This window comes from Oryzias latipes (assembly GCF_053564925.1).
Source record: "Oryzias latipes strain Hd-rR chromosome 1 unlocalized genomic scaffold, Olatipes_Hd-rR_3.1 chr1_Y".
NCBI lineage: Eukaryota > Metazoa > Chordata > Actinopteri > Beloniformes > Adrianichthyidae > Oryzias > Oryzias latipes.
In genome coordinates this window covers 2,260,085-2,276,811 of record NW_027616335.1, presented here as the reverse complement: position 1 = coordinate 2,276,811, position 16,727 = coordinate 2,260,085, and the positions used below count along the sequence as shown (strand labels likewise).

Genomic DNA, 16,727 nt, shown 5'->3' with positions numbered 1-16,727 from the left:
GGTCCGAAGTGAACCCCGGAGGAGGATCCGCCTTGGGTCCCCCGCGCTTCTGACCAAAGTCGGAAAGGGAGAAAAAAAAAAAGTAATCGCGGGGAAGGTTCAACACCACGCTCTGCCATTTCGCTGGAAATGTTTTCAAAAACCGCCCGGTTGCGATAAGAGCCCTCGAGTTTGGCCTGAATAGAGCTGTCACCCCAAATATGAATCAAATCGGGGACCTCGCTTCCCTTCCATTGACTGGTCTCAGAAGCATCGTCCGCCATGGTTGATGTTTATGTTCTAGTTCCCGCCTACTTCAACGCAGAATTATGATGTTTGTAGCGTCTCAATGACGTATCGGTCAAATTCATGTGGCCAGACGGCGGCCTGATGGCGGTCGCATTTGAAAAGATCGGATACGTATCGGATACAGGACCACATACCCAGGTGGCCTGGGTCGCATTTGAAAAGATCGGATCTGTGTCGTCCAGACTGTCATGAAAAGATCAGATACAGGTCCCATTGGGACCAAAAAAAAGGAATTGGGTCGTTTCAGCATGCGGTGTAAACGTAGCCTTTGACTCCACAGGGTGAGATCATGCTGGGAGCCCCAGATGGAGGGAGATTATCAGTGGTCTTGTATGTCTTCCATTTCCTAATAATTGCTCCCACAGTTGATTTCTTCACACCAAGCTGCTTACCTATTGCACATTCAGTCAACAATTTGGTTTCTGGTGTCCTTAGATAGCTCTTTGCTCTCGGCCATAATGGAGATTGGAGTGTGATTGTTTTGAGTTGTGGGCAGATGTCCTTTATATAGAAAAGTTTAAACAGGTGCCTTTAATAAAAGATAACCAGTGAAGGACAGAGGATCCTTTTACAAAAGAAGTTACAAGTATGTGAGAGCCAGAAATCGTGCTTGTTTGTAGTTGACCAAATACTTATTTTCCATCATAAATTACAAATAAATTCTTAAAAAATTGGTTTTTCTGGATTTCCTAACCATACTTTTATGTAAAGCTTTTTCTTAAATAAAGGAGTGTTTTAACTGACCAGAATCTTGCTAAAAAATAGAAAGAATAGAATTTGTTACAGTGTGTGCACTGCTTCATATGTATAAGGAAGGATGTGCGGTATACATGTTCAACATTTGCTTGAAGCTGACAAATACAAATAGCTTCAGTGCTTTGTGCAACATCTTCCCAGCAAACAGATGCCTGCATGTTATCTTTTACCATCTTTGCCAAAGAATTGGCAGTATGAATTAACACAAAAAATTGTTGTTCTTAAAAGTATGCACTCTTTTTTATTTAAAAATTGTATAGTAGTAACATCAGATTTTATTTGATAAAACCTCCCCAGATGCTTACTTGTTTTTTTCTGTAAATAATATAGAAAGTTATTTTTTGTCTATTTCAGCAGTTAATAAAAGTATCGAAATACAACAAATCCCTAAAGCATCATCATCTTGTGGGTTGAGATTTTACCTTCCACGGCTCTTTTGAAGAAGACTTTGCAGCTCCCACATGTCACAACGCCATAGTGGCACCCCGAAGCCTCGTCTCCACAAACCAGGCAAACTTTGGCTGTTGAGGAAGGTTGTCTCAGTGATGAGCTGGAAACAAATACACAAGGGTTTCAACCAAACATTATTTAACAACAAAATAAATAAGAACCTCAAATGGCAGTAACAAATTAAGCCCTCGCTGAAACTTAATTTTTACCATCCACTGACAGCAGCAGTGCCCAACCGCAGGCCATAAATATACCTTCCAATAAACAAAAGAAGACTTTGAAGTCCTCCGATTTACAAGTAGACCATGCTTCCAGAGATGGTAATGACAGATTCATGGGTCGTATCATTTAAATTCAATAAGTTGAGTGCAGGATACCAAATCTGTGCACAATCAAAACTGCCCATCCTCCTCTGTACAGGAACTATGTGAGGGTCTATGAAAGGGGTGGTCACTGGGGGCTGCATTTCTCATTGGTTTCTTACATAACTTCCTCTTTAATGTCATATCAATCAAGACTTTTAAAACTGTATGACCTTGTGGATTTTTACACTGCGCAACTTTTATACAGAGCCAGTGGGAAATCGTTACCATTCATTATCCAAAAACAGTTCTTAGAAAATGAAGGAGGCTACAGACTGAGGGGATGTAGGAACTTCAAGATCAAACTGATAAAAACCACAAGGAAAGGTTTCTGTGTGTTGGTGTGTGGCACTAAACTTTGGAACGGTTTAAGTAATAAGCTCAAAAAATGTTCAAATATTCAAATATTCAAGAAAATGTATAAAGAAACTCTTATTTCAGGATATGAAGATAAGAGGATTTAAGGATCAACAGGTGTTTGAAAAATTCCAAATACATGTGTGAACTTGAGTGTGGTGAAATAATCAAAGCTCTTTTAATTACAACCAATGAGAGTTACATTGTAATGTGCAATAATGATTACTGAAATGTTTGAATTACAATCAATAAGCTATTGATTTTATTTACTTGATCTGCAATGTGTAGCAATAATTACTAGTTTGATGTTATCATGTGTTCTAATGATAATCAATTATTATTACGTATCGGTATCGTTACTGTTTACTGAAATCATGAATGAATGTTTTCTGAAGATCATCAATCATTTCTAGGCACTGGATTTTGTTACTTGAAGAGAATCTTTCTGATCAGAACCGGATTTAAAAACACTGTTAAACTATCAAATGAATGAACTCAGTAGGGGTGGGATTATATAAGCTTGCTTCTTCCCACTCCTTTTCAAGCAATAAATCAAACTCTACTTATACCTCAGTTAATTATCACTGTATTTAATTAAGCATATATGATATAAGTGACATTTTTGTTTTGTTTTCTGTCTTTTTAATCTATGCATTTCATCATTTCTGTAATGAGTTTGATAAATATGTGTAAATTCTTTATTGCTTTGACTACAATGCTTGAAATAAATCAATAAAATCAAAATCAAATCTAAATGTTCTAATTGGCAGGACACACCTGATCCAGGTAATCAGATATGAGTAGGGCACAAATTTCTGGAAATCATGCAGACTCACAGGCCCTTGAGATCTAGAATATCCCCACCCCAGGTCTAAGAGTAAAATTGCAGACTTAAATGCCAAAAACCATTCGTTTCCAATGCCCTGAATCAGTACTGAAAAAAAGGTTTAGTTGGACAGCAATCTGCTGCTCCAGATCTATGTTTACAATGGACTATTTACTTTTCATCACACTGACCGATTTCTATAATTATACAGCCATTAAAGCTCTGGATGAACACAGTATCACAAGCAATGCACAGCTAGGTGGAAGAATTTGTTAAAAAGTTCCTGCAAATGAGACCTGTGGATCGTGGGGATTAGTCTCAAAGGTCTACCTTCGGTTAATGTATTATGAAGCAGGTAGAGTTTTTCCAACAGTTTCACTATAATTAGCCATTTTCTAAATAAAGAAAACACAAATGTGTCAGACCAAATGTCAGAAATTCATTTACCTTAGGCCTTAACGATAAATCACAAATTTATCGTTATCGCGATATCAAGCTGTGCAATATGCATATTGTAAAAGAAGGCGAAAATCACAACAAATGGTTACTTTATATGTACTAAAACAATCTTATGGCAGCTTGACGTATTTAGCTAATCAAATAAATCCATTTATGCATTTGACCAATCGAATGAAGCCCTTTTATGTTGCCCATGTAGACTAGTTTCATTCAATTAATTAAAGGTATGTTGACTCTTATTTAAATTAAATTGTTGCAGTGAAATAGAAATGATGTTTTGCTATTTGTTCATGTATCGCAAGTTATATCGTCATCGCAATATTGATCACTAATATCGCATATCAAAGGTTTTCCTCATATCGAGCAGCCCTAATTTACCCTTTAACATCAAAGCTTTAACTACAGTGTTGACATTCTTAAGACTGTTGTGACTCTTCCTCCTTTTATGCAATTAAAGACCCACACCAAGGAAAAATCATCTTTTTGGTTCTTTTAAATGTTCTTGTAGCATTTTTCTGATCATGGAGAACATAGCTAAAGACAATTAATCTTAAAGTTGCCTTTCTGAGTATTTATTTATTTAAATCATAGTGAAATCAGGAGCAAACAAAATATGCCATTTGAAAAAGCTTGTAGCAGTGGCATAGGTGCTACAATGGCAACCCAGATTCTCCCCGCTCCACTCCATTCTGATGCATCTACTTGTAGACGACTAGATCCATGTAAATCTTTGTCTTCCTCATCCGTGCTAGCATCTGGAACTAAACTGCACAGCTGGTTAGCTGCAATATGTCTCGTGATTTTTGTTGCACCGATATCATTAGATTGCGGCTGTGAGTGGTGGTAGAATGTGTAAACAGATGGATAAGGGAAGTAGGGGCTGGGTTGCTCCACAACAACAGTCCCGCCCACAACTCAGAGAAGAATTTCTAATGAACTACTTTGTAGACACAGTGTCCAAGAAAACAACAAAGGTTTTTAGATTTTGGCTAAAAACAGCATAATTAAGAATTGAAAGACCACTGGGAATGCTTTTACAATAAATGACGAGATGATCAGACTGGGATTTCTAAATGATTCCAGCGGATTCTCTAGCAGAGAAAAGCAGCCTTTTGCTGATATACAACAATTCACAGCAGTGAGGTGTTTAAGTCTGTTTTCAGGCCCTGCATACAAAACGCGTAATGCGCAATGTAAGGTAAACCAGGTTGAACTTTGACCAGTTAGGGACTCGGGTTAAGTAGTGTCATATGTATGACATCCCTTTCAGTTCACGGAGTGGCCAACAGTTAGAAAATTGATCATAAAGGACAAAGTGATAGTTGCAGTTTGTGTCCTGATGGAATTCTATAACACCGAGTCTGTCATATATCGGAATCAAGCAGTGAAAGTAAAAGCCTGGAGCAAAATTCACGAGATTTGCATGCTTCGACATTTTGCATTAAGTCTCCTTTAACTGTAGGTGACGGACATGCACTAGTGTTGGGGAGTGACGATCCAGTTTGAACTCCTTAAGCCAAACACGTGTTCAAGAACTTCTTGAATCCACATCTCATGCCCGGCGAGAACTTAGCATTAGAATCAGCTGATTCATGTTAATAGCGAAATGGTCAAAAAGTTATGGCATGTCAAAGAACATTATTAAAGACAATGGGGCGGACATCACAGGACTGGAAGAAATAGTGCCATTCTACATCACTTTCAAAACTAAGCCAAAAAATTACAATATTAACTCTATCAATTTGCAAGAAAGGTTTGTCAGATTAATATGATTGGACCTTTCCTTAAAATCCTTGAAGGCTGTACAGTTTCCACAAGATTACATACAGTGCAAACTTTCATACATCATACTGTGTTATGCTCACATGCACAACACATGCAAAGATCGCAACATTTGGATGGGTACAAAGAGGGAACAGCTTGTATCAAAACATTAAAAGTGGCCTCAGCTTCCCCTTCTTTTCTGTGCTAATTATCTCTCTTCCATCTCAATCAATAACATGCAAGGTGATTGTCTGCTTAACATTCTCGGTACATCCTTCATCAAACCAGCTGCCAAGCTCTCTGTCCTCCTCCTCTCTCCGTCTCTCCCCTCTGCACACACATTTCCTCTGGGGGAACTAGCTGGAAAGGGGTACAGCAACAGCACACTCAGATACAATCAGGACCACTGATCTAATTCCCTCTTGTCCATATACACACATTCAATTTGTTAGGACGCTTAGAAGAGTCTCTGGTGAGGTGTTTGTCTGACTTGATACTTCTGGCACTGGGCCCCATGGCTCCAGCTGAGTGACTGAGTGTGTGCATGTGTGCAAATGCAGTTCACGTCAAGACACATTTTTCTGTGTGTTAACGCACAGAGATACTCCTCCATAACTTGGCTTTTTCACTCCATCATCAAGCAGTGTTAAAAAGAAGACAACGGCAGCCAAGAGAAACAGGCCCCAGAAGGTTTTCCCGGCCAAGAACAACACGAGCAGCAAACAAGAGGTCTTCCTAAAGTATGCTTCTAATATCGAGCTGCTGGTCAGCCCTCTTTGAACACTGCAGCACATAAAAACCTCATTGCTGCATGCCAACATGCTTGCCTGCTGGTCAACCTAGCAAGGTGACTTCCCCTCCCTCAGAGAAGTATATAGGTCACTCGCTCCGTTTATGAAATCAAAGCGGACAGGCCGGGCTACAGAGACTGTGCAGCAGCAACAGCAAGTAACCGACCAAATCAAACTGTTTTAAAATGTCTGCTCTGGCGGTCAACAGTTAGTTCCTGCAAAAATCGTATCTCAGTCGTGCTAATTATGCAATACAAAGTCTCAAAACAAGTACATTTACCAAAATTACACCGGCTAATTAGTGATGTTCTTAAGGGATCCACTTCTACTGTACTCACACCACGCAATTTCTGCACACAAAAAAGTGTTTTTACGTTTAAGCTACACCTGTGACCTCTTATTTCTTGACCCCTCTTTCCTGTTTCTTTGTACAGCCTCAGCTTCACTCATTGGGACCGACTGAACAGATCAAAGGTCTCATTCTTTGCTTCAGTTGGGTTTTCTTTTTTTCAACAGAAACCCCAGGGCAGCACTTTCATTGTTTTGAAGCCCTTTCATCTTTAAACACAACACACACAAAGCTCGCGACTGATTTAGTTACTGTTTATTTCCCATGAGGGCACAGATAAGGACAAAAGGACTGATTCTAGATTCACGAGGCGAGGTTAGCATCTCCGGCTAATTCATGTCGCTCCCCCACTTCTGTTGCTCATTCGATTAGATTCCATTAATCAGGTTACAAACGGAAAAGAGATGTTGAGAACAAGCGAGGCCCAGAATATAGCGGAGGTCAAAAACACTGGACAGATGTTTAGTTCAAGCTGCTTTTTGAATTTTTTACATGCAGAAGTCACACAGGGAGCATTCTTCAAATTGTTCTAATAGCTGCCTGTCCTTTCAGCTGCAGAAGTTTATTTAAATCGCAGACGTCCAAAAAAAATTCATGTCAGGCAATGATTCACTACGATTAAACTATTTTGATCAAATTCAGTGGTGTAATTAAGACCTACTCCAATGAAAATTGTGCTTTTGGTGTTTTTAACGTGTTCTTGTAGCATTTTCCTAATGATGGAGGAAGTATATAAAGGAAATTAAGATTAAAACTGTGTTTCTGAGTATTTATTTATTTAAATCAGGAACAGCAGAAAAATGCCACCGCTTGTAGCAATGACCTAGGTGCTACAATCGGCGGGGTACAATCCCCCCTTCTCTGCTCTATTCTGATGCATCCACTTGCAGAAAAAAGATCCATGTACTTCTTTATTTTCCTCGTCTGAGCTGGTGTCTGGCTGAAAAATGTACGGCTGCATAGCTCCGATATTGCTCGCCATTTTTGTTGCACCACTTATATTAGGTCGGGGTTGTGAGGGGCTGTAAGCCAGTGAGAGTGTAAAAAGGAGATGATGGGAAATTAGGGCAGGCTTACTCAACACCAACAGTCCCACCCACAACACAGAGGGAAATTTGTGATGAACTCCTGTCGCTCTACAGAAACTACGTGCTACAAAACGACACGTGTTATCCTTATTACTAAAAACGGCATAGTAACATTTAAGAGACCACTAGGAATGCTTTTACAAAAGATGATTGGAGTTGGACTTTAGGAGTTACACAGCAAACAAGAGACATCAAAAGAAGTGCACCTTTTACAGCTTTATCAACACAACATCATTATGGGTGAATGATCGGTCGCAAGATGGACGACAGCGAGCTGTCACGGTTGGGAATGCACCCTCTAACCCGTACAAGTACATTAGCATGGCAGCGTCAGTAAACAAGCAGCTGAACTACAGAGAGCTCTGTTGTGACAATGTCCTTATCATGTGTGTAACGCTGTCTGATGTACACACACTTGCAAAGAAAGAATTGTGCACGGTACTTTGTTTGCACCACTACAGAGCCATCTTCCCAATGTAAAGATAAATCTATGTTTGTGTATGTGTGCCTGAGCAGACACACCAACTGGCTCACTGTAGGGCTGTTATCACAGGGATAGTTCAGATTAGGTGCCACAGCCTCCATGAACCTGCCCTTCATGAAAGAGAGGCAGACTTGACTCTGAAAAAAAAAAACAGGAAAACACACACAGAGTACAGTACCTCGGCATAGTCTAGCCTGCAGTTTTTATGTAACACATGAAAAATCTCATCCCAGATTCAGTTGTTTCAAAGAATATTCACAAAACCTGGCCCGGTTTCTCCATGTTAGTGGTGACTATGAGAGGCAGCCATGGCTTACATAAGCATTAAGAGATAAGGCAGGCATAGGGCTGACACCCATCGGCCAACCTCTTGAAGGGAGACCGGTCTTATGGGTGGTGTTAGAAAGCCACCCAGGATTTATTTTTCCCCCCCGGTGAAGGTGACCCTGGCGTTGGGCAGAGCACCTGAGCATACAGAAATATGAGATTTCCTCTTTGGCTGGCTTGTGTTACACTCGTGTTAAGGTTACAGTTTAATCTGAAGTAGCTGTTACAAAAAAATCAAAAGTTTAAGATGTTTTAAATTTTCCTTCTCATCTATAAGGAGTTAGAGGTACCAAAACGCATCTTTTATTTTGGTGATTTGGTTTTATTTTTGTTTGGTTTTTTTAAGTCAAACACATTGCACAAAGACATTGAAACCTGTTTTTTAGATTTTTGTAAAAGGCTGCTAAAGCTCTTTGGTTCAAATTCAAAGCTGCAAACTCGATACTCCTCTAAAAGCTGCAGCCTATAGGTGACCTTTCTCACAGTCGCATAACACGACTTAGATTCCCCCATACACACCAATTGTTTGGACTGTAAACAAAGAAATGAGACAAGTCCCAGAAACACACAAATACTAAGGCCTCTTCAAGGAGCTCCTGCTGCTCCGCTCCACGGACGGATATAGGGCCGCAGTATCAGTTCCATCACTGCAGTATCCGGTTTGTGCACGAGACGTCTGAAAGCTGTAGCTCCCTTCACTTCTGTGAGGACTCCTCTGAAACTCTTTGCTGCTATTTGACCTTTCAGACAGCTGCAGCTGAACAATCAGAAACCTGACAGAAACTGTGGATCCCTAGCAGTAGCGTAACTAGCTTAGGGCGTTTACCATTTTAACCTAGGTAAAATCCCCTTCCTGTCACACACAGCAAAAGGAAAATGAGCACCTGAAATTCTTGGCTAAGTGTCTGAGCTCACGGACTTGAATCTCTGGGAGTTGGGGTGGGGTGTTATTATCAGGTGCGTCAGAATATTATGACTAGAAGCTCCTGTTGGTTGGGTCTGTCAAGGGCACAGGGACTGACCACGTCCACGCAGAGCAAAATCAGGGCTCAGGACGCGTCCGGATGCTCAGTTTATCATTTCTGTGTGGCACCAATAATCTAAACTTAAACATTAATTGAATACATGATACTTTAAAGTGCTTGTTTAAGAGTTGAGTGGGGAAATATTTATGTTCTTGCACAACATCACAGCATTCCTTTGGGTGACTTAGAGGTCGGTTTTTAGGTTCCAGTTCTTCACCACAGAAGCACGCTGTTATTATAAAAAAAAATTTGTTAACTACATTTAATTCGATCTTTTTAAAAGGTTGCCACAAAAACATCAAATATCTTCAAAAAATAAAATATATAAAAATAAAAAAGACATCAAAAGGAAGAAATTAGAAGCATCAAAATAATAAATACCTATGCACACAGGTCATTTTTGACAGTTCCTTCAAAGTGACCAATGAAAAGCAGTATTATACAGTCCTTTAAAGAAAATAGTCAATTTTTCAACTGTATAGCTTTATAGTTGGTGTGATAAAGCCAAGCAACCGCTTTTGCTTCTTCAAAGACCGAAGTTTCTTGTTTGCTAAGTTTCTTTTTTTGTTCTGAAGTTCATCAAGGCTGGAAACGGGGCCCAACACAAAACAGCTGTAAACACAGTAGACATGCTGGGAAATGCAGACAAGGGGAGAAGAGAATGACTTCAAACAATGGAACAGTATTGAACAGAAAACGGTTAACATGTCAAGGATCACCCAAAAAAGTAAAAAGTTTAAAAAAAGAACACCTGTGTTATTTCAGCAGAAAAGCTGTTTAAGCAGCTAAGTTTACACAGGGAAGTCCTTCTTCTTTATGTGCCTTTTATGGACCAAGCCCCGCTCTCTAAAAGTATTCTGATTACAGACCCAATCCATTGGTTCTAGTTGAATGAATAAACTCTTGACGTGAACTTTGCTGTTGTTCATCCTTTACCTTTGTTTACAGATCAACTCTGCTCTCTCTCCCCATCTTCACACAAAACCTGGCACTTTTCAAATTCACCAATAGGCAGATTTGGGATCCACTTAATGGACAGGAAGTGACCTCCAAAGTCAGCTTAGAGGCCCTAGGACAAATGAGAAAAACAAATCCCTCGACAGAAAGATTATCTTTAAAGGATCAGCCCTGACCTGAACCACCTCCACTCTTCATACTCCTTACTTCTGTTCTCTGCTTTCTAGGAACCATCACCACAGGTCTGACACTACTTTATGACAACCTCCCTCCGCATCGGAAAGGCTCTGTCAAAAAAAATAAATGACCAAACATATTTTAAGGTGAAGGTTCGGCTTAAAATCCTGAACCCTTAAAAATGCTCGAACCCAGAGACCGGAGCTTCGAAACATGTCAAAGAATATTTTATTCAAAAGATGACCTTTCACTCTCCCCGGTGATTCAAAAGGGACTCGCTGTGAATGTAGGTTAATGTACACTGGCGCTAACACATGTTGCCAGGAACCCTACGCATTAGCTGTCATTTGTGATCTTCTACAACACCCACTCGTCATTTACCATTCCGCTAGGACCGTTATGGAAGAAGAGCATGAGCAAAGAGAACATACATGAACATATACTTAAAGGCGTACATTGAGTTACACAGAATAATTAGGTTCATGGTATGCATACAGAGATTTGAAGTGGTTCTTTGTGACCGCAGCATATCAAGCCATAACCTCGAGAAGTTTGCCACGTGCAAACTGCAAAGCAGACTCTCTGAATGGCTGAAATCCAGGTGTTTAGCAGCAGAGTGCCACTTCTGCACCTCAGCTCCTGGGAGCTGCTTCAAGTGTCAAGCGTGTTTGACAGCAGCCTCGTTCTCAGCTCGACTTCCTGACCACACTTGAGATGCTGAATCAAACCGCTGCCGAAGAAGGTTCAGGGCTCACTTAGGGAGGTTTCAAGACCCACTTTGATGATAATGATGTTTTTTTTTACATTTTTGTGGCATTTTTCTGATGATGGAGGACATATATAAAGAAATTAAGCTTGAACTTGCATTTCAGAATATTTCTTTATTTAAATTGTTGTGATTCAGGAGGAGACAATAAAATGACAATAAAACACTTTGAAAAAGAGTTTATTTGTTCCGTTGAAAATACTCTGGGCGGACCACAAGCTTCCTGCTTCACTCTACTCTGCAACGGGATATGGTAGGGGGGTGGGGTTGCTTCGCGCACAATGATCCTGCTAACAATTTACAGATACATTTCTAATGAACTGCCGCTCTGCGGAAACTATGCCCTAGAAAACAACAAAGGTTTTTTGATTTTGGCTAAAAACAGCATACGCATAATTAAAAGACTACGGAGAACGCTCTTACAAAAGATGTAAAGATGATCGGAGTGAGACTTTAAGATCCTGCAGGTTAGGTGGAACATCATGATGGAACAAGTAATTCCATCCAAATGTATCAGTGTTGACGATATTGCAAAAACAATTGAAACAAATCGATTTCATCTCTTTAGGTTAGTTTGGAAGCAAAAACAAAAACCTGTCTGCTGAGTGGCTGACACATAGATGAACTCTCCCTGCAGGTTGCACTGGCTTTGCTGATGAACAGACATGAGCACTTTGACTTAGAACCTTAGAGCGCCGAAGGGTAACACGCATGTGGTGTTGAATGAAAAAGAGAGCCGCAGGGCAAAAAAACAAGAGAGGCACACACATAATGCTGGTTTTCATCTCCAAAGGATTATGAGCACAGGTGGACTGCAGATGAACAATGCAACACCTGCTTAGTAACATGCTGCTATAAAGTTCCTGCATTAACAAATGGCTTAAAAAAAAGAGAAGTTTGTGCAAAATGAAAAACCTGTCAGCTTGCGCTGATTTATATTGTGTCATGGTTTTCACAGTGAGCTTCAAATCTTCAACATTAAGACTAAACTTTGTTCTCTGTGTATAAAGACCAGGCTTTACCTAAACATTTTTGAAGGTCATTTTAGTGGAATTTTGTTATGTTCAGGTTTTAAGTGCTGAAGCTTCCATGTGCTGCCAGCGGCTCCGGCATGTCTATGCCTCCTAAGTGTATCTCGTGGGTCAGCGAGAGGAACATGCATATTTTGGAAACAGTGACAGGCCCGGGGAGCGTTCATTTCATATGATAGCTCAATTTTCTGCTTAAGGAAGGGTAAAAAAAAAGAAAGGGCACGCTTAATGACCTCACCTCATTTTAGGAGCAAACTATTGAGGTCCATTTAAAAACCACTCCAATGAAATCATGTTTTTGGTGTTCTTGTAGCATTTTGATAGGATAATTTAAAATTAAAACTGTATTTAAGAGTATTTCTTTATTCAAATCAGGGTGAATCAGGAGCATCTTAAAAACAGCAAGTATAGTTCTGATGTTTCTTGCCATTTTTGTTGTACCGCTAATGTTGGCTTGTTAGCTGTGAGTGGCTGTAAGCTAGTGGGAGTGTGTAAACAAAGGGATGATGGGAAATCAGCGGTGGATTACTTCCGTAACAACAGTCCCGTCCACAACTCAGAGGCCAATTTGTGATAAACACCTACCGCTCTGAACAAACGTCCCAAAAAAAGGAACAGGTTTTATTTTTATTTTGGCTAAAATGGCAAAATCATTACTAAAAGACGACTGGGAACGATTTTACAAAAGATCAAAATATGATTGTGGCGGAACTTTACAACTGGAAAAACTTGGTCGTACTCACACATCACCTTTTTACTCTCAGTTTGATAGATTATGACAAACATGAGTCACACTGAAGAGCAGTTTGAGAAGTGGATCTTACATAATTGTGTTTGAAAAATCTATTTTATTACATAAATACTGACAAAAGTATAGACTAATCCTGGAAAAAGTTGTCTGTTAAACAGTAAAATGAGGACTTTTATCAGTGCCGAAAATGTTGAGGTTTTTTTTTTTAAATCACACAAAAAAGCGGCATTACTGTGGAATGAAAGTTAAATGATTCTTTTAGATCTAATGCCTTTGGTTTACTTTTCTGATAAAAACAAACACAGGTGCATGCACATGAGCTAATACTTGGAAAACGTCTTCAAACTCTGATCTTAACGTAGGTCATTCATGCAGGTCCACACACTGTATGTGTTTGACATGGAAGATACTCCAAACTCCAGGGGTGTTTGGATAGATTTATTGAAAAGGATCCCAATTTTAAGGTAAGCATCATAAGTTGTGAAACAAAATGTTTTATAGTGGAAAAGATATGTGCATGCATGCTACTCATGACAAACATGCAGCTGCTATATGGGGGGGGCCTTGAAAAAGGAGATTTAGTTTTTTTTCCTCATGTGTTTACAGTAAATCAGCCCATCAGGATTGTTTCTTCATGCCATTTAGGATTAATATTTTACAGCAATTAATCTTATTTTAAGATTAATTTTGTTTATAAATTGTCATTAAATCCATCCTTCGTGATTGGCAAGAATCAACTGATACCTGGGATTTTGGATAAATGTTACAGAACCGGAGAGAAGTGTCAAATAACGAAAGACAGAAGCAATTGAACATTTATTTTTAGGAAAGCTTTGAAGATCTACGTCTTTTTTTGTTTTTTTTATTTGTTTCAAAAAAAACGTCGGATTGGATTTAGTTTTTTTTAAGAGACACTGTCCAGTCACAAAACATTTTGCTGTCCCTTATTTTATTCGTTTTTTGTTAATTAGCCACAAATATTTTGAAAGGATCTTTTTCCGCTTTCTGTTAACGGTGCAGCAAAACAAGTTTTAAACAAAGTTTTTTTTAAATGATCCAGATCCAACAGCAGTCACACTGCCAATGTTTTAACTCAAATTATAAATGAATTCCCTCACCACTTACTACTTAGTATACTATTTAGTGAGTTAATAGTGTACTTAGTATACTATTTAGTTAGTTAATAGTGTACTTAGTATACTATTTAGTGAGTTAATAGTGTACTTAGTATACTATTTAGTTAGTTAATAGTGTACTTAGTATACTATTTAGTGAGTTAATAGTGTACTTAGTATACTATTTAGTTAGTTAATAGTGTACTTAGTATACTATTTAGTGAGTTAATAGTGTACTTAGTATACTATTTAGTTAGTTAATAGTGTACTTAGTATACTATTTAGTTAGTTAATAGTGTACTTAGTATACTATTTAGTGAGTTAACCCTTTTTTAGGGGTGTCCGTATCTAAAATTCCAAAATTAAATGCCCTGTAAATTTCCCAGAAGTCTCTGCAGAAAACCAGTGTGCATCAAGGCTAACTATATTGGTGAATATAGACCACAATGCAATGCGTTTGAACAAATTGTCATTTAAAAAAAATGTATTTCAATTCATTTTTATAAAACCATCTACGTTTTCGTCATCAGAACACGTCGTTTCAAAAACAGTCTTCGCTAAATCTTCATACTTATTAGGATTTTACTTTGGTAAATGGGTGATGCCATATTTCCTGTTTAAAAGAGGAGCAAACATATGTACGGATTGCGTTAAACTTCAGGGCACTAGAAAGCCCACCACTTTATAGTCTTTTAGGGGTTAGAGCAGAGGCGGGGCAACAGGGTGGCAGCTGCCTCCCCAGCAAAAAGCTTTGCCCCATAACTTTCTCCCCAGACAAACCTTATCATCAATTTAAGATGCTTTAAGAATTGCAAAAATAACAAAACCAATATTTTTTAATGAAATTTTGAGCCCCTCGATTTATTTGCTTCTCCCCTGTATTGTGTACGCCAGCCCATCTGGGCTTCCACTCTGCTATTCCCATTTGCCACCCTTCCAAAGTCTTCTGCCCCAGACATTTAAAGATGTGTTTTTCCCTCAAAGTTGCTCGAACACTTTCTCTGAAACCCTAAAAAAAGCCTGTTAAAATTACAAAGAAAGTTGTTACCAGACATTAGGTCTATCTAGAAAATCCCTGAGCTGCAGAAAAAGTCCCATGAAAAGAAGCTGTCAACACTATCGGTTACTTTTTAGAGGCTCCTGAGTGTTTACAGTTACTAAGCCCTGATGCCTTTCCAGCGTCTCCTGCAGACTTTCTAAACAACATTGCATAACAATATTTGTTTCAGGATTTTCCAAGAGCTCCAACCCACCATTCAATTTCAGACATCTTCTTTAACCCTTTTTTAGGAGAAAAAAACTTCATTGACATGGATGTTTTTATAAAATACAATGTTGACTTTTGAAAATGTGTGGAAGGCCTGAAATATTTTCCTAGATTGGTTAAAAAAAGGTTTAGCTCTTTTTAGGCCCAAAAATGAGCTTCAAGCCTACTGTGGGTTTTTTCTGTCTAAGGCAAGCGCGTCTCTGAAAGGTTCTTTACCCTGGCTATTGCTTTTGCTGCTCCTCTATAAACAATCATGCCTCCTCAGCTGTTTTGTCAGAGACTATCAACTCCCTCATGGCTTCTTTCACTTAAAAAAAAATATTCTTGTAATCTTTACCTCCCACTGAGCAACATCCAAAAACTTAAGAGGATTAAAAGTGTGTGTTGAAGACAGACATTTTGCTGAAAAACGTTGATGAAAGATCCCTGAATGTGAACAGTTCATGTATTCTCTTTTAAATAAAGTTAAAAGCAGTTTATTAAAAAAAAAACTTTATTTAGATTAAAAATTCTGCATTTTTATTTCTTTAAATCATGACTTTTAGCAAATATTTTAAATTAATCAGAAATATTGTACTGCAAGGTTTTAAATAACTCAACTGTCCTTTTTGTTTACAGGTCCCATGCTCTTTCTTCTTTTGTTGTATAAATTTGAAACTTGATCCGAGGGGAAGAAGAGAAAGAACCACAAGAGGAGTTGATTCGTCCCACACTTGTGCTTTATGGAGCCCTTCCAGTCACAGCAAATCTGTCCAGAGAGATAACTATAGGCCAACAATCAACAAAAGCTAGTTCAGGTATGTGCTGTGTGTGCAACATAAGTGTAAATTTCCTCTGCCTTTGGCCTAACAAGAGATTCAATTTCCCTGGTTCTGGTCCACTGAAATCAGTTGGCAGAGCTGGAAACAGCAGAGTGTGAGTGACGCAGAGTAATTTGCTAAGAGAGGAAGGTTAATGTGAAGCGCACAAGGTCAGTGGATTTGCAAAGGTAACTTTGGCTTTGTTTGTGACTTTCCCTTCCCCTTTTTTTTCATCCTTTGTCTTTTTTCTTTCTCACACATGAACACACACACAGACCCAGAATCCCTCAGTGGTTTCTTTCCCTTTTGCTCGTTTCCTCTCCCCCTTTTTTCTCCCACATCAGCTTTCTCTTTTCTACTTTCTGTTCTTCTCTTTAATTTATCTATCCACTCAGTTCTTCCTTCTCTTTATCCACAAGGCAGGAAAGTCTCTTTACATTTCACAGGGGTTCAGAGAGAGATAGGGCCGCACTGCAATAATTAGATTAGGGGAGTAATCTGCAAAAAAAAACAAAACGTATGACACACTATGAAGCA

At 38.9% G+C, this 16,727-nt stretch overlaps 1 protein-coding gene across 2 annotated transcripts in view; it reads right to left on the bottom strand.

Moving 5' to 3' along the window:
* Nucleotides 1-16,727, bottom strand: part of LOC144990438 (mineralocorticoid receptor-like) — an 81,302-nt gene that overhangs the window by 32,074 nt on the left and 32,501 nt on the right. For both annotated transcript variants that reach the window (XM_078943688.1, XM_078943689.1), the window contains exon 3: nt 1,467-1,594. In XM_078943688.1, coding sequence (XP_078799814.1) covers nt 1,467-1,594 — 128 coding nt within the window. The remainder of the gene's footprint in view (nt 1-1,466; nt 1,595-16,727) is intronic.